General features: G+C 51.3%; 1 protein-coding gene across 2 annotated transcripts in view; it reads right to left on the minus strand.

The window, feature by feature from the left end:
* The window catches only part of NSG2 (neuronal vesicle trafficking associated 2), a 35232-nt gene extending 21963 nt beyond the window's left edge, over window positions 1–13269 (minus strand). Inside the window, exons 1-3 of one of the 2 annotated variants that reach the window (XM_053656989.1) lie at window positions 13118–13269; window positions 12118–12267; window positions 1886–1969 (exon numbers count right to left, since the gene is read on the minus strand). In XM_053656989.1, the coding sequence (XP_053512964.1) occupies window positions 1886–1969; window positions 12118–12246 (213 nt within the window). In that variant the 5' untranslated portion in view covers window positions 12247–12267; window positions 13118–13269. Of the gene's footprint in view, window positions 1–1885; window positions 1970–12117; window positions 12268–12803; window positions 12855–13117 lie in introns of those variants that run through there. The other variant, XM_053656990.1, reaches the window with a different exon arrangement.
* Between the last annotated feature and the right edge of the window lie 1746 nt (window positions 13270–15015).

The raw sequence follows: 15015 nt of genomic DNA on the forward strand, positions 1-15015 counted from the left end.
TATTATTCTCCTCTGCCCTACCCACCCCCAACTCCCACGTTGTTTTTTTTAAAGATTTTATTTATTTATTTATTTATTTATTTATTTATTTATAGAGAGAAGAAGGGAAGGACAGAGGGATAGAAACATCAATGTGTGGTTGCCTCTTGTGAGCCCCCTGCTGGGGACCTGGCTCACAACCCAGGCATGTGCCCTGACTGGGAATCGAACTGGCGACCCTTTGGTTCACAGGCTGGCACTCAATCCACTGAGCTACACCAGCCAGGACTAGAATCAACATTTTTATACAAGCATCCGGGCATATTTCCAAAGACCTCCGCAGCCTGGTGCACGTGTATGACACACCAAGACACCCCGGCCCTTCCCACACAACGACCTGCTGGTTCCTGGGTGCACTTGAGTCAGTTCAGGCCAAGTCCATGTTTACTGGGCCCACGCTGTGTATCAGACAGTGAAGTGACAGCCAAAAATGAGAGCCATCCCTGCTCTCAAAGTGGAGTCAGCATCCAGGGAAGCCCCACATCCTAGGGAGAGGCCACATTCCCTCCCAGGCTCACACACCTGGCTGCTGGGACACAGACTTAGCACAGAGAAAGACAGGGTCATAAACAGACCAGGATATCTACCCACGTCCAGGCGCCAAGTCCCAGATAAGCACCCAAGTGCAGTTTCCATTTTCGAAGCCCTGGGTCACAGCTGCCACAGCACGGTGACTGTTAGCGGTGTGCTTCTCCTGAAGAGCCCAGAGCTGTGCTCTGTTCCGCCGGCGTCCTCACGGCCACACTCGCGCGGTCTCCACGTGACTGATAGCGAGGGTCACCGCCCCGCTGGTGGCTGCAGGGCGGGTAGGCATGGAAGCGGCTCACACCCAGACAGCCTGCTCCACTGTCCATCCTCAGGACCCCCTGCTCTGCTGCCTCCATGGCCAGCTTCGCCTCGTAAGTATCTTTTAGGTCTGCCCACGTCTCTCTATCCATTCACCATCTTTATCACAGCCACTGTTGACTTTCATTTGGACACTGCTTAGCCTCTGGTCCCTCTTGCCCTCTAGAGCCACCAGCCACGTCAAAGCCAGTGCTTTGGTCAAAACCCAAATTCAACCGTGCCTCTTGCAGAGAGGCTTCTAGCACAAAATCCAAACCCCCCCCACACAGCACTCGAGGCCTGGAACCATCTGCCCTCTGCCTGTGTCTCCTGCCCTGTCTCCATCTGCTCCCCACGCCCCTCCTAGAGCCTGGCCTCGCTGCCACTGTTCTTATTCCGTGTTGGGGCCAGATTCTCTCCAACCTCAGGGCCTTTGCACAAGCCCTGCTTCCTTCAGCCACCCAAAGTCCTGCGTGACCTCCCCAGAAAGTTCCCCAGAGTCCCCTCCTTCCGTGCCCGCCGAGCGCGCCTCACCGCCCCTTCGCGCAGTTCCTCCCACCGCATACCTACTCATCAGCTGCCCTAGGGACCCCTCCACCAGGAAACAGAGCGACACCTGTTCCGTCTCCCCATTAAGTCAGCTTTCCGTCCCTTTTGTCTTTACTGCATTTCGCTGCAACCATCTACTGACTAAAATTTGAATTCCTGTACATGCTTTCATCCCATTTCCTGGAGACTGTGAAAGGCAGAGAGATGGTTGACAGGAGGGACAAGAAGACACGAGATACGTTCAGCAATTACCCAATGGTCCAAACGCTCCGAAGCAGAAGAGAGCGCAGGTGGTCCTCCCACGGCAGAGCTCCTGGGATTTGATTAGACTCAGTGACCCAGACAGTGTGGTCCCAAGAAATGCGTGGCGTTTGCCACTCTCCAGTAGGACCTGTCTCACTGGTGCGGGGAGCGGGAGCCAGCAGAGGCCGGCCTTACCTTTACCTTTCTGATACACTGCCAAGACACTGACCGTAAACTCGGCGATTTTCGGCACCCGGAACTTCCCTTTGTTCTTCTGCTCGGGCTGGAACTCTGTCCTCGTCTTCACGATCACCTGAAACATTCGGCCAGAGTTAGCACGTGTGCAGACTGGAAACCCTGCTCCCTCCTTCACTTCACTGGGCAGAACTTCCTGCGAGCTGCATAAAGGCCCCCTCTCCAGCACATGCAAGAAAATGGAAAATTCAAGTCACCCACCGCACGCCGCCAGTCCAGTGGAGACAGCCGAGGACGACATCCAGGCCACACCCTCCCAGATGTTTTATACGCAGGTATTATGTGTACTTGCTGGTTAGGCAAGAATGTATTTCCTTTTCACGCTGGATTTGTCGTCTATGAACTAGAACCTACTTTCGTCACACACTATGTTAGTATTTTTTCCACCTAGACAAATATGTGATTGTGTTTTTGCCCTTTTTTAAAAAAAAAGATTTTATTTATTTATTTTTAGAGAGAGGGGAAGGGAGGGAGGAAGAGAGAGAAACATTGATCCTTCACCTCTCACGCGCCCCCCACCGGGGACCTGGCTTGCAACCCAGGCACTGAAACTGAACAGGAAACTGAACCAGCAGAAGGACGCCCAGCGCACTGAGCCCCACCAGGCAGGGCGTATTTTTCCTGTTAATGTAGCATCCTATTCAGTGCATGCAGATGCTATAATTAATCTGATTAATCTCCATTGTTGAACATTTAGATGGTTTCCACCGTTCGGGTCACACCGACAAGCTCTGGTGAGCACCCCGAGGCTAATGCTTTGCACATAGACTGACTTCCAATTTGATGTAGGGGCTGAGAAGCATGGCGGCCTGTTGAATCCACGGTATTTTCCTGAAGTCTGAATATTTTGCAGAGGTGGTTAATATCTTCCTGAGCTGTACTGTCAGCCTGCCAAGGCATTTATGGAACGCCAGCCCCCTGTGTGGGCAGAGGGGGTGGAGAGGCAGCCTGGCAGACAAAGCTGCCGAGTGCCACCGCACTGTGGGGACCCAGGGACAGCCCGAACCTCAGGGCAGTAGCCCTAACGTAACCCCTATGAACCGAGTCAGTGCGTCCTGCGAGCCGGAAGCCCTGGGGTGTTGACTGCCCCGGCCTTTTGTGCCAGGAAGCTTCTAAGACATCAAGTTCCAAAACGTATATAATTTACAGAATATTTGTTCATATCACTTACAGGTTTCTAGTATGTAATTACTCTGTGATATTTATAGCATACATAGCACTTCTTTTTAAAGCGCCCCATTTGCCATGTGCAGTGATGGGTCGGGGTGCAGAGTGTAGGCAGAACTGGGCTCGGAGTCTCCAAATCCAGGCCCCGCTGGCCTTGCACCCCTGTGACATGTTGCTTGTGCCCTGAGTGACTTGTAAATGAAAACAGTTCTTTTGGCTTCGGAGCCTCACTCCTCAAACCACCAAGTTCAAACACAGGCCAAGGGACAGTGGGACACCCGACCCCGTGTCCACCCCCCGTTGTCAGCTCCTCTCTGTAGGTCAGAGAGCAACCAAAGCAACCCAGGCTGCGACATGATACTTGACCTTCAACCCTATGAAAGTGCTACCTCGTTGGAGCCCCATCTCCAAGTCCAGAGCAGATCTTTGCCCACCTGCCTGGACTGATCACCCCTCTGAGCCTTGGGCAGCCAGTCTGTGATGGGCTTGCCGCTTGCTGCTGCTGGGAACGTCCCTGCCCTGAGCTCTGGGTTGCCTCCCCTCTGCCGGCTCACTGACCGGCCCACCTTTGGCCCGACCTCTCGGTGTTAGACTCTCTCAGGGTCAGGTCTTGGGCACTCTCCCCTGCTCTCCAACACCCCCACTGCCACCTCCCCAGGGGCTCTCACTCCCATCGCTTCCGGGTCCATCCGCATCCTCACAACCCCCACCTCTGCATCTCCAACCCAGCACTCCGGTCACCCCACTGGACATCTGCCCTCCCACCCGCACACCCAAAAGTCTCATGTCCACGCAGGGCCCTTCCTTGAGTTCCCTGACCCACCTACCCCTCGACATTTTCTTCCCCGTGTGACCCTGAGCTCAGGAAATAGCAGCAAGATCCACGCCATCATTCATGTCAAATCACATCCAGGAACCTCCCACAACCCTTCCCTCCCCTTCATTCCCAAACGCATTCCATCATCAGCTCCCACGTCCTCAAAAATTGCTCTTGGGTCGACCCATTTGTCCGGTTACACCTCTGCCACACCAGCCCAGAGCATCCTCATCTCCCCTGGAACGTTCGCTCAGGCAGCCTCCACATTCCCATTCTTGCCTCCCCACACCAGGGGAAAAGAGCTTCCTACACCCAGTGGGCGGATGCACCAGCAAACACTGGAAGCACCTGGGGAAAACTCCGAAGGGGTGGTTTTGAGTGGCCAAGGAGCAGGGCTGGTGAGATGGCAGGAGGCAGTCAGAGGCTCCAAACGGCAGGTCAAGCACCGTGCCGTTGAACTTAGGGTGGCGAGGAGCAGAGGAAGGGTTAGGAAGCCGGGAAGGGCTTTGCAGAGGTGCAGGACAGGTCGGCCAGCCGCAGTGAGCCTCAGTGGGTCACTGAGAAATGAAGAAAGCAGAAGAGCCCAGCCCCACAAAGCTACTAGAATCAACCAGCTGGGAGGCGTGGGTGTCATGGAGCTCAGTGTTCGGTTCTCATGGAGAGGAGCCAGAAACTGTCCCCTTTTGTTAAAGAAGATAGCATGACAGTCACTTTTATTAGTGCTATGAAGGGGAAAGCATAAAGAATGTTAGCCGATCGTTATTAATTGGACCTTGGAGGAATCGGCTTGCATAAGCAAAGAGAGGGGAGAGGGAATAAATTTGCAGAGAAAGGCTCTACTCTCAGCAGTTGCAAAAAAAATGGAGCAAAACAGAGCCTCAAGCTCCATGAATAATAACAGAAATGGGAGCAAAAGTCAAGAGAGGACAGAAAAAATTTTCTTCTGTCTACTGTCAAGAGGGTGGCTAGAGATATTTGGGAAAAATGGACGTCCGGATGTTCAAATATCATGGCGGATTTGGGCAAAGAAATAAATTTGTTTTCATCTTTCTGGATCAGTTCGCAGGGCCCTGTCAGTGGCTGATATGAAGAACATCATTTAACATAAGTGTGAAATGATGGCATTGAGGAGATGGGATAAATTATTCATCCCGAAAGGACCCCTCGGCTGGATCTATTCCCCGTCCGCTGGCAAGGCCAGATGATACATGATGGTTCAGATGGCGCAAAGTACAGATCATAAAAATTTAAAATACTGCTTCCCGGGATTATCAATAATGAAGAGGCCCCCACATGGCGGGGCCCCAGTTTGGCAGGAACAACAAATAAAAGTGCAGAAGACCTGACAAGAAGCAAGACTGTATTTTTCTGAGCTGGACTGGCACCTGACAAAAATTGGCAGAAGCCGCAGCCATTGGCTCATCCCTGCGGTACAGAGAGCTGTTCAGAGCAGGACAGAGATTGGCCAGCAGCTGAGGACCTACTATGTGCCAGGCACAGGGCTAAGGGCCCAGCTCACCCCCCCGAACTGCCCTGGCAACCTTCTCTCCAGTCCTTGCATTCTTCAGAATTGTCATTCCCGGTTTTCAGGCGAGGAAATTGAGACTCAGAGAGTTGTCGCTTGCCTATGACCACATGACTGGCAAGTGGCTGTGCTGAGTCAGTGTCAAGGATGACCTGCCCTCTCCTGCAGAGTTTTGGAAAGGGGGTGCCCACTCTGTGCCAGGTACTGGGCCAGATGCTTCACTCCTTCATCGCTGCCCACCCTCTCTGCAGTCCGGCGGGGGAGCGATTGTCCCCATTCTACAGACGAAGGGCAGGAACGACTACACCGCCTGATGTGGCCACAGAGAGGCAGGACCAAGGCTGTAACCCTGGCTTCTGGCTCAGATCCAAGTGCCACCCACTAGAGAGGTCGTCATTCAAGAATCATTACACGGCAGCTGTGTGGCGAGGGGTCAGGTGGGGCAAGATGAGGGAGTCTCCCGAGGGTCCTCTACCAGGGGCTTCCAGATTCTTCTGCTCTGAGTAAGGGTTTGCTTCCTGGGCTAGAATCACATCCCCAGCTCCACCGCCAGGCCCTCCACCTGTGGTCTGGAGGCTCGGTCCATGTCACCCCCTGCTCAGCTGTGCTGGCGGCTGGGGGCCAGCCCCTGAGCTTCTGGGAACAAAGATCCCGGGGCTGAGTCGCCAATGGTAATAACAACAACCATAGCGGCAGCAATGGTAAGAAGTACCTGCCAATAAACTTTTACTCTGCACCAGACACCGCGATAAATGTTCGACACTCACTGTATCCTCTCATTTCACATTTAAACAGTTCTCAGAGGAAGATATTGTTCCCATTCCAACAACAAGAAATTGGGGGCTCAGAGTGGCTAGTGAATTTGCCCAGGGTCACACAGAGAGCAAGTGATGGAGTCAGGATTCGAATCCAATCTCTGTGTATGACTGCGAGCAAGTCACGTGAGCCGTCCAAGACTATTTTATCACCTGGGAAACTCGGGTGACTTTAGTTAAAGAACAGAAAATTTGATACGTGCTCATGGTGAAAAGTGTTTGAAATACAGAATAAAGTTCTTCGAAGGGTCCCACCGACCCCCATCCCTCCATCTTCAGCATTCAACAGTTTTCTCGGGAGACTTTCCAAACTGCTTTATAAATTATAAGAATGAAACACATGCAGGTGTTCCCACAACTGGGACCACCCCTACGATGCTCTTTAAAGTCGTTTTCCCCGCACGCTGCGCCCCTCGAGCGAGCACAGGCCGATCGGCCTCATCCTGCCTTCAGCCACTCTGGTTCCCACGCCCAAGCACCAGGGTTTGCTTAGCCCGCCCCTTTTTCCATGGAGTGTCCTGGTTTCCCAGGGTTTTATTGGCCTTTGCATCCTAGCTAAACTATACCCCCAGGATAACTTCCTACCTGCTGGAAGCATCCCAATAAAATGGCACACAGAGCTTACGTCTTACAGACCATGTCAGCACCCCCTCTGAAAAGCATTGCACCCAATTATATAACCGACAAGCGCACACCAGCACCTGCTAACTGCTAGCGTTAGCAACACCAGGCTCTAGCAATTTGTTTTGCCATCTGATAGGTAGAAAGCTCTATTTTGTTCAAAATTATGTTTTTAAATTATATGGAATTTTTAATAGGCTTAGTGGTCATTTTATACCTGCTCGTTGGAACTGCCTAGTCAGAGCCTTTGCCCAACTTGGAGTGATTTACAATCCCATCTCCTAAGAGACTTTGAGAAGCAGAACCAGGTGGTTCCACGGGGCCGGCACCTGTGGAAATGGGCATTTCTGCGGCTCCCTGGGGAAGGGCAGCTGGGCCTCTGATCCCGTGGCTCGGGGAGAAAAGGAAACTCTTCAATGAAGCCACAAGAGAGGGCAAGAAAGGACACCGGACTCAGTAACAAGAGCGGCACCTCCTCTGCCAACCTTCCGGGTCTACCCGTCTGGCCCCTGCACCCCAACCCTTGAAACCCCACGCTTCTCAGCACGTTTTGCTTTAACAATGGGCCTCCAAAAACACCCACTTCAGGGTCTATATTCTCGATGTCCAGTGGAGGAGAGGAAACTCCAGTGAGCACCATCCATCTGCTTTTAGACGATTTTCATGTTTTTCTTTCACAGTAACCCCATTAGGTCGGTATTGTGCTCACTTTCCTGTTGGAAAAAACCAAAGCCCAGAGATGCTAAGCAACTTGCCTAAAGCCACACAGCAAGTAAATAGCTTAGCTGGGATTTGAACCCAGGTCTCTAGAACTACAAAGAGCATGTGGTCTACCGCGCGAAATATGAAGCGTGCCCAGCATCAGTAATTGACCTCCAAGTGTCTGCACTCCTTTCCCCCCACAAGCAGGGAAGCCAGGATGCGTAAAGACTGAGTAATCCATCGAAAGGGAAGGAACGTTTGCCAGGAGCCTGGCTGCTGGCCCGCCAAGTGCACGATCCACCTGGGGCTTCGCCAGCGTGGGGCTGGGCCTGCCTGTGGCTTGCTCTCTGCTGACCTGCCATCCGCTCACTCCCAGCACACCTGTGTGCAATCGTGGCTGCCCTGGTTTCTTGTGGCGTGTCCCAGGACAGTGTTTTGCCTCTCCAAGACGGTTTCTGCATCTGTAAAGTGGGGGTGATGGTAACGACCTCACATAGAGCCTGTGGGCTGTGTTATTACTGTGGTCACCTAGATAAACGGAAATTAGTGAGGGCCCAGAGGCAGGTTCTGAAATGTGGTGGCCCAGCTTCTCCAGAGCTGGCTCCCACGGCCCGGAGAAGGCCGCCCACCTGCTGAGACTCTAGCCTATCCCCCCGCCTGCCAAGTGGAGGAATCACGCCCAACTTTACATTGGGCAAGGGGCAGCGTGCCTCATTCAACTGGTCTTTCCTGCCACCCGCTGCATGCCAGGACTGAGGCTACAGGCATCAGGGAGAACCAGGGCCCTCGAGCTCAGTGTCACAACCAAAAATGTCTGCAGACGTTGACACATGTCCCCCTGGGGGAAAGAGCCCATCGCTTTAGATCAGTCTGACATGTGGTGTTCCAGGTACACAGTGGGGAGCAGGAGGGACGGAAGCCCGTGGAGCAGGTAATGAAGGACCAGGAACACTGAAGTGAGAATTTGAGGATGGTACCCTGTGGGGCTGCCCGAAAGGGTTTCTGCAGGGAAAGGACCTGGTCACAACTCTGGGGACAGTAGCTCAGGTGCAGTGTGGAGGACAGAGTACAGTGATTAAGAGAAGAGAGGGGACACCAACTGAGGGCCCTGCGCTCTCCCCTCCTGAAGCAGGCGCCAGTCCCCCAGCACTGAGCCAGGGCACCAGAGGCTGGGTTTGCCCTGGGGGATGGTCCCCGGCACCTCGGGGAGGAGCTGTCTACAGATGAAGGCATCTGTGTTTGAAGAAAGACTCTCTGGGAGGGGAGTGGGGGGCTGTCTCATTATCAAAGGTGGAGCGATGTGGAGGGAGAACTGGGGTGTCAGGTGCACCGGGGCTCAGCCCCAGCTCTTCCTCTCCATCTGGGCAGCTCAGACCAGTCACTCCAATGATCTGAGCCTCAGTTTCCCCTTCAGTGATATGGGTTCACTAGCACCCACCGCATGGGGCTGCAGGGAAGATGAGCCGAAACAGCGGCTGCGAGTGCCCCGCATGGCCCGTTCCCGGCCCAGCACAAGGGCATGTCCTCTCCATGTGGCCTCCAAACGTTCCCCCTGAAACTCGATTCCATACCAGAGAGCGCTCAGTGAACAAATCTAAAGACAGTCGTCAGGAGCACCCTCGTTCCGGCCAAGCACACTCTGCATTTTACTTTCACAAAGAAGAAACACTGTGACTGAACACCGGGGCCAGATGGGCTTCTGTCCCACAGCCATGTTAGCTTCACTCGTTTACCATCTATATGACCGGAGCCTCGTCAAAGGGCTGACAACTGGGTCCGGACCCGCTTCGCCTTCCCTGGGCCCTGTGGGGGGGGGGGGTCCCGATGGTGTCAGCCCCACCTCACACATGAGGCTGGACAGCACAAGAAACCTGCTCTGTGTCATTGACCAAGGGAGGCTGGGAAGCGGGGGAGTGGTCAGTGATGGTCATTAGGCATGTGCAAGGCCCCTTTGGCTGTGGAGCGGAACTCACTCTTAATACATCTGTTCTAATGTCAGAGGGAAAGCTTGGTTGCTCTTGTAAAGATTATAAAAGCTAAATACCAGCACAGAAAACTGCTAATTCAACATCCCGCTCAGAAAAGACAGAGGCCTAAGCAGAACAACTCGCGTGAGTTGCGTTGGGGGCTGGCGACTCAACTTGAGCTTGAGCCCCGGTCTGTGGATGCCCAGGCCAGCTGGCTCCTTGTTCCTGCCATGGTGGAAGCTTCTAGAACAACCGTGCCTGGGTTCTAGGTCCTCCAGACATTGCTGAAATGCTTGCCAACTCTGTGCTTTAGGAAGATACTTTACCACTCGGTGCCTGAGTTTCATCATCTTTAAAAACTGGATTAAAATAGCAACTTCCTTGTGGGCTCTAATAACTGTTAAAAATGGCCATTCCTATTCTCTTACAGTTAGTTTTGTCCCAGGCACTTTAGACATGAAGCCACTTCTATGGTTCTGACCATTGGGAGGTAGGTGTGATCACCCCCATTTCACAGAAGAGAAACCCGAGGTCCACCCGGTAAGAAGACTTTGTCATGAACATCAGAAGGAAGCTGTGTGATGTGGCCCTGTAGGGTTGTGTTCCTTTGGGATTCACATCTTTCCGGATGCATTGGTTTCCCTTTCCAGGCAGGGCCCCATTTGTCCTTCAGAATTGGGGACAGCTTTGTGGTCCATCTGCACTAGGTGCTCAGTGGTTATTGGGTCTGTCTCCTCTCTCAAGGAGAGAAGAAAGCCCATGAAGGCAGGAGGATGGAGTGGGATGGGGGCATAAACAGGGACAGAGGTAGGAGTATCTCTGCATGACTTGCAGGTGTGCAGACAGTTGGGGGAGAGGTGACCTCACCACGGTCACCTTGGCACACCTCGCAAGGACATGCAGGTCTCTGAGGCAGCAGGTGTTGGCTGAAGGGTAAAATTTTTCCTGAAGCCTCACAAAACCTCAAGAGACTATCTCCCCTTCTCCCCAACTTTTATTATATCTGGGCTCAAATTCCAGCATCACCACACACTCCTTCCGTGAGCTTGGAAACTAACCAAACTTCTCTGATCTTTCACCTTATTACCTGTGAATGTGAGTGCATAATTCCAGCACCCAGGGGTAAGGAGTGTCTAGCACAGTGCTTCTCAGACTTGGCTGCACACAGGGGTCACCTGGAAAGACTTAATTAACTGTGATGCTCGGGTCCAACCTTCAGAGAGTCTCATTCGGTTGTTCTTGGGTGTGGCCTGGATTTCAGGATTTGCAAAGTCTCCCAGCTGATCCTAACATGCAAGTCAAAAATTGGGAACCTCTGCTCTGCCTGTACCAGACACCCAGTTAATGCTGTTCCCCCATATCACTTCAGTGTTAATTGCCTGCTCGAATTTAATTTTTGAAGGCTTTATCTGTTTCTCAGGACAGCTCAAGGTTTCTTTATTTCTGCCACCCCCGTGCACATTCTCACATTGACAAACTCTGCACTTTCAAAACAGATGACCCAACCCCCAGCCAATCAGCCAGGCCCTTTATCTAGCTCTGGCTCCTCTTCTGTTCATCGGAGAGAGCCAATTGGTTCAGACACACAATGCCCTCCTGAAGACACCAATGAGAGAATCAAACAGACAGGATGGTCCACTGTTCACTCCCTAGCCAGGGAGCTCCATAATTTGTCTCCAAATCTCTCTCTCTCAGTATGTAAAAGCTCACATGATAAATCCCCAGGTACACCAATGGCTCTTAAGTGGCAATGTTTTTCCCACCTGTGTCCATGCGCTAACCACCTCCCCACTCCCCCCACAGGTCTTTGTATAAATGCCCACCTCCTTTCCTCATGGACTACACCCATGCCGGGAGGTATCCCTTCAGCCCGGCATTCATTCCCAGCCACACCCCCCCAAAGACACTCTACGCTGGTCATGCTATTTCCCATGTGTGCCCTTTGCCTTAAATACCTCTTGCTCCCACGGTCTACCTGGAAGATTGGTACTCACCTTTACAAGCCAAATTCAAATGTCCTCTGCAGCTTGCCTCGCCTTTCCTCCCAGTCCCCTCCTGCTCACAGCAGAGTTTAGTTGTTCCCACACCTCTGCTCTCACAGCCTTTGGGGCACTCAGGAACAGCATTTGCCACGAGGCCCATCTTATGCCTTATGCTGGGTAGGGATTTTGTCATCTGTCTTTTTATAGCCAACTTCCAGCACAGGGACAGGGCCTTAGCAGGTGCTAACCAAATGCGTGTTGGGCTGCATCCAATTCTCCACCCTGAGACCTGTACCAGTTGATTTTTGAAATACCACCCCCCAAATAATCAAGACGGTTTTCTCCGTCACCATTTAGAAGCTTATTCGTATTTATCTGGCATGATAAAACTTTTAAAAGGAAGACACATGAACCAAAAAAAAAATGAATAAACACTTACCATAAATCTGACACAACACAGTGATGTCATGCCTCTGGAAGGAATAGCTGTTTTACAGGAAGGCAATGCATTTGGCTGATGCAGGGATGAAAGGGTTGGGGGTGGCATGTTCTGCCGCTTTATTTCCTGAGATGGGGGAGAGTGGAACTGACAAGAAGAGACCTGTTTTACCTTTTCCGGAGCGGGCAGCTGTAAGTGATTCACCTCCAAGGGGGTGATGAGAGGGACCGTCTGGAAGCCATCCTCCACCGAAGGTGGCTTGGGTCCCTTCTCGCTGGGGTTGCTGTTCAGCTTCACCATCCTTAGGCTTTTCTTCCCGACCTAGGCAAGCAGGGAGGTTTCAGTTACAGCCTGAGGGGAGGCAGGCAAAGAGAAAGCAGCGCTGCCCCCACCGCCGCCCCTCGGGCAGCTCTCAGTGTAGGGACCAGGCATGGATCTCCCGCTGGATCTCCTGACATGACTCCCTTCTCCGGAAAACTTCTGTAATCATCCCAACATGTCATCTGTCCACAGGGCTCAACAGTCCTCTAATCTGGGAAACTCACACAAAAATACACAGGCTTAAAAAATATGCAAGACACTAGAGCTTACATGGGCATAGCATCTCAGGGAAGAGCTTACTCCCAACACACAGTTAAATCCTTTTATTCTGGGTCGCCCTGCGGTATGGAAGATCTCACCTTACCACCATGGTTGCTATTTGAGTCTATTGGTTTTCCTTCAGCAAACCTCCCTAAAGCATAACAAATAACACTCACCGCCTTGACAGGCAGTGTGCCCTTTTACATAATACATAGCTTGTACAGGAGACACAATTTCACCAAACAACCCCAAAAAGGACAGGCTTAAACCCGAACCTGTTATTCAGCCATGGTATAGCTCCATTTCCTCAATAGCGGAGGGCCATTTTTTTTTTCCTTCCATGGAAAGTTAGCAAGCCCCGTATTGCAAGACTGCCAACTACACAAACACATCACATCTATTCCTCTCCAGCTCCCTCAGAACGGTGCTGGCGCCCCACCCCCAGAAGCCCCGCACAACTGAATGTCTCTTGTCAATCCGGCTGATGGAACGTTATTAGCAGAAACAGGGCTGTCGCGGGGGTGAAAGGGATGGTGGAGGGCTGCAGGGTATTGGGGAGTGGTGATCGCGAAAACAAATGCCTACTTACTGCGTCGCACTCTTGGGAATCAGAGCAGATTCAAGCCAATTTGGAGAGGAGGAGGACGGCCAAAAATCCTCCCTCCTCGGCCGGCTCCTGGTGCTGAAAGGACAGCGCCTCGCGAGCGTCTAGATTGCGAGCTTCTGAGAGCGGAGGCGCCCGCGAGCGAGCAGGGCTGAGCTCCCGGCAGCGGCCCGCCTGCTCGCCGGCTCGCTCGCGCCCCCTCCCACCGAGGACGGGCTCCCGCACCATCTGTCATCTGGCACCACCTGCTGTTTCTCATGCATGGCCACAACCCGCACGGGACAGAATGGTTTCAAGAAAGTGGGAGGGATTCTGGCCACAAGCACACACAAAATGTAACACGTCGTATAACAATCCTTGAGCCTTTAGAAAAACTGGAAAAGCAAAGCACCTTTTACTGGGAAAAGGCACCGCCTCTGAAGGTCTCCCAGAGCAATAACACTGTGAAACACAGTGGTTCGGGCCCTGCGCCGGGCTCTGACCTGGAGAAACGAGGACAGGGGAGCTAATGTTTATTATCTTCCGTGCAGGGGGTGGGGTATTCCTCCGGGCCCTTTGAGACGAGTTCCCTCGTCTGCAAAACGCGGTTTCCAACAGTGCATACGAGGCAGGGTTGGTGTGAGATGGGAATGTGATAACCTGGGAGAGCATTTAGCTCCGAGCAAGCTGCGCATGGACATCCACTGCCGTCCCCACGATGCCGCTGTGATCGCACGGGTCACATAAGGTCACGGAGCTGAGAGGGCAGCAGAAACTGGGATTTGAGCCCTGATCCAGTGCCACGCGCTCCAAGTGGACAAAATCGTTTCTTGGAAGAAAGGAAGGGAGCATTTCCAAAAGGTGGAAGGGAGCGCTGGGTTCTCCAAACCACAGATATCTAGGTACTGCCTTACCGTGCAGAACAGGGTCAAGTCCATGGGTTTTCCTCCTGACCCTAGTGGCACAGCCTTAAGTGAATTCCTCATTGTAAACTGAGGATACTATCGGGTTGTTAGAAGGATTAGATGCATTACTATACATAAAAGTGCTTAGAACATCTGTAAGTGTGAAACAAGTGTCCACTATTATTCGATTATTAGATAAGCATTTTAAAAAATCATCTTTCATGAGTCATTTTTTAGTTTTCTAATTTATACTTTAAAAATTATTTTCTTCCTCATTTCCTCAAGTTTATTCCATTTTTTTCTTTTGAACTTTCTGGGACAAATATCTAATTTACTGATTTGCCTTCTTCCTGTTTGATACTGAAAGAAATTAATGCTATTAATTCAATTTACCTCTGAAATAGTGCTGCTTTTTTATTATTATTATCATTCCTCGGTTATTTTAGAACCAAAGATTTGCTTCTCTGACTTAAGTCATCCAGTAAAATAAGATTTTTTCATTTTAATTTCTAAATGCCTGGATTTCATTGTTGCTAATTTGTATCTTTTGAGACCAGTTTCTGGTTTTATTGCATGAGATCCAAGAGTGCTTCCTGCACATTTTCTGCTGTGGGGAGCATATTAAATTGTCTTCGTGGCCTAAGACATGATTTATTTCTGTTCAGATTCTCTGAGCAGGAAGAAATTGTCTTCTATATAAATATAGATTTTTATACACAACTATTAAATCAACTCTGTTACTTACCTCATTAATTTTCTTTTACTGGCTGGATCGGCCGAGAAATTAAAGAGGAATATTGTTACTTTCCATTACTACTGTGATATTTCTTCTTGCATTAAAGCTATGTTATCTGGTACATATGTTCATGAAGTCACATCTTGTGAATTTTTTAATTTTATTTTTTTATTGATTATGCCATTATGGTTGTTCTATTCCCCCCTTCATTCCCCTCCACCCCTCACCCCCCACCATTCCCCCCCCCTTTAGTTTATGACCAT

The sequence above is a fragment of the Artibeus jamaicensis genome, unplaced genomic scaffold (genome assembly GCF_021234435.1).
Source record: "Artibeus jamaicensis isolate MK-2021 breed Jamaican fruit bat unplaced genomic scaffold, CSHL_Jam_final scaffold_3151, whole genome shotgun sequence".
NCBI classification, from domain to species: Eukaryota; Metazoa; Chordata; class Mammalia; order Chiroptera; family Phyllostomidae; genus Artibeus; species Artibeus jamaicensis.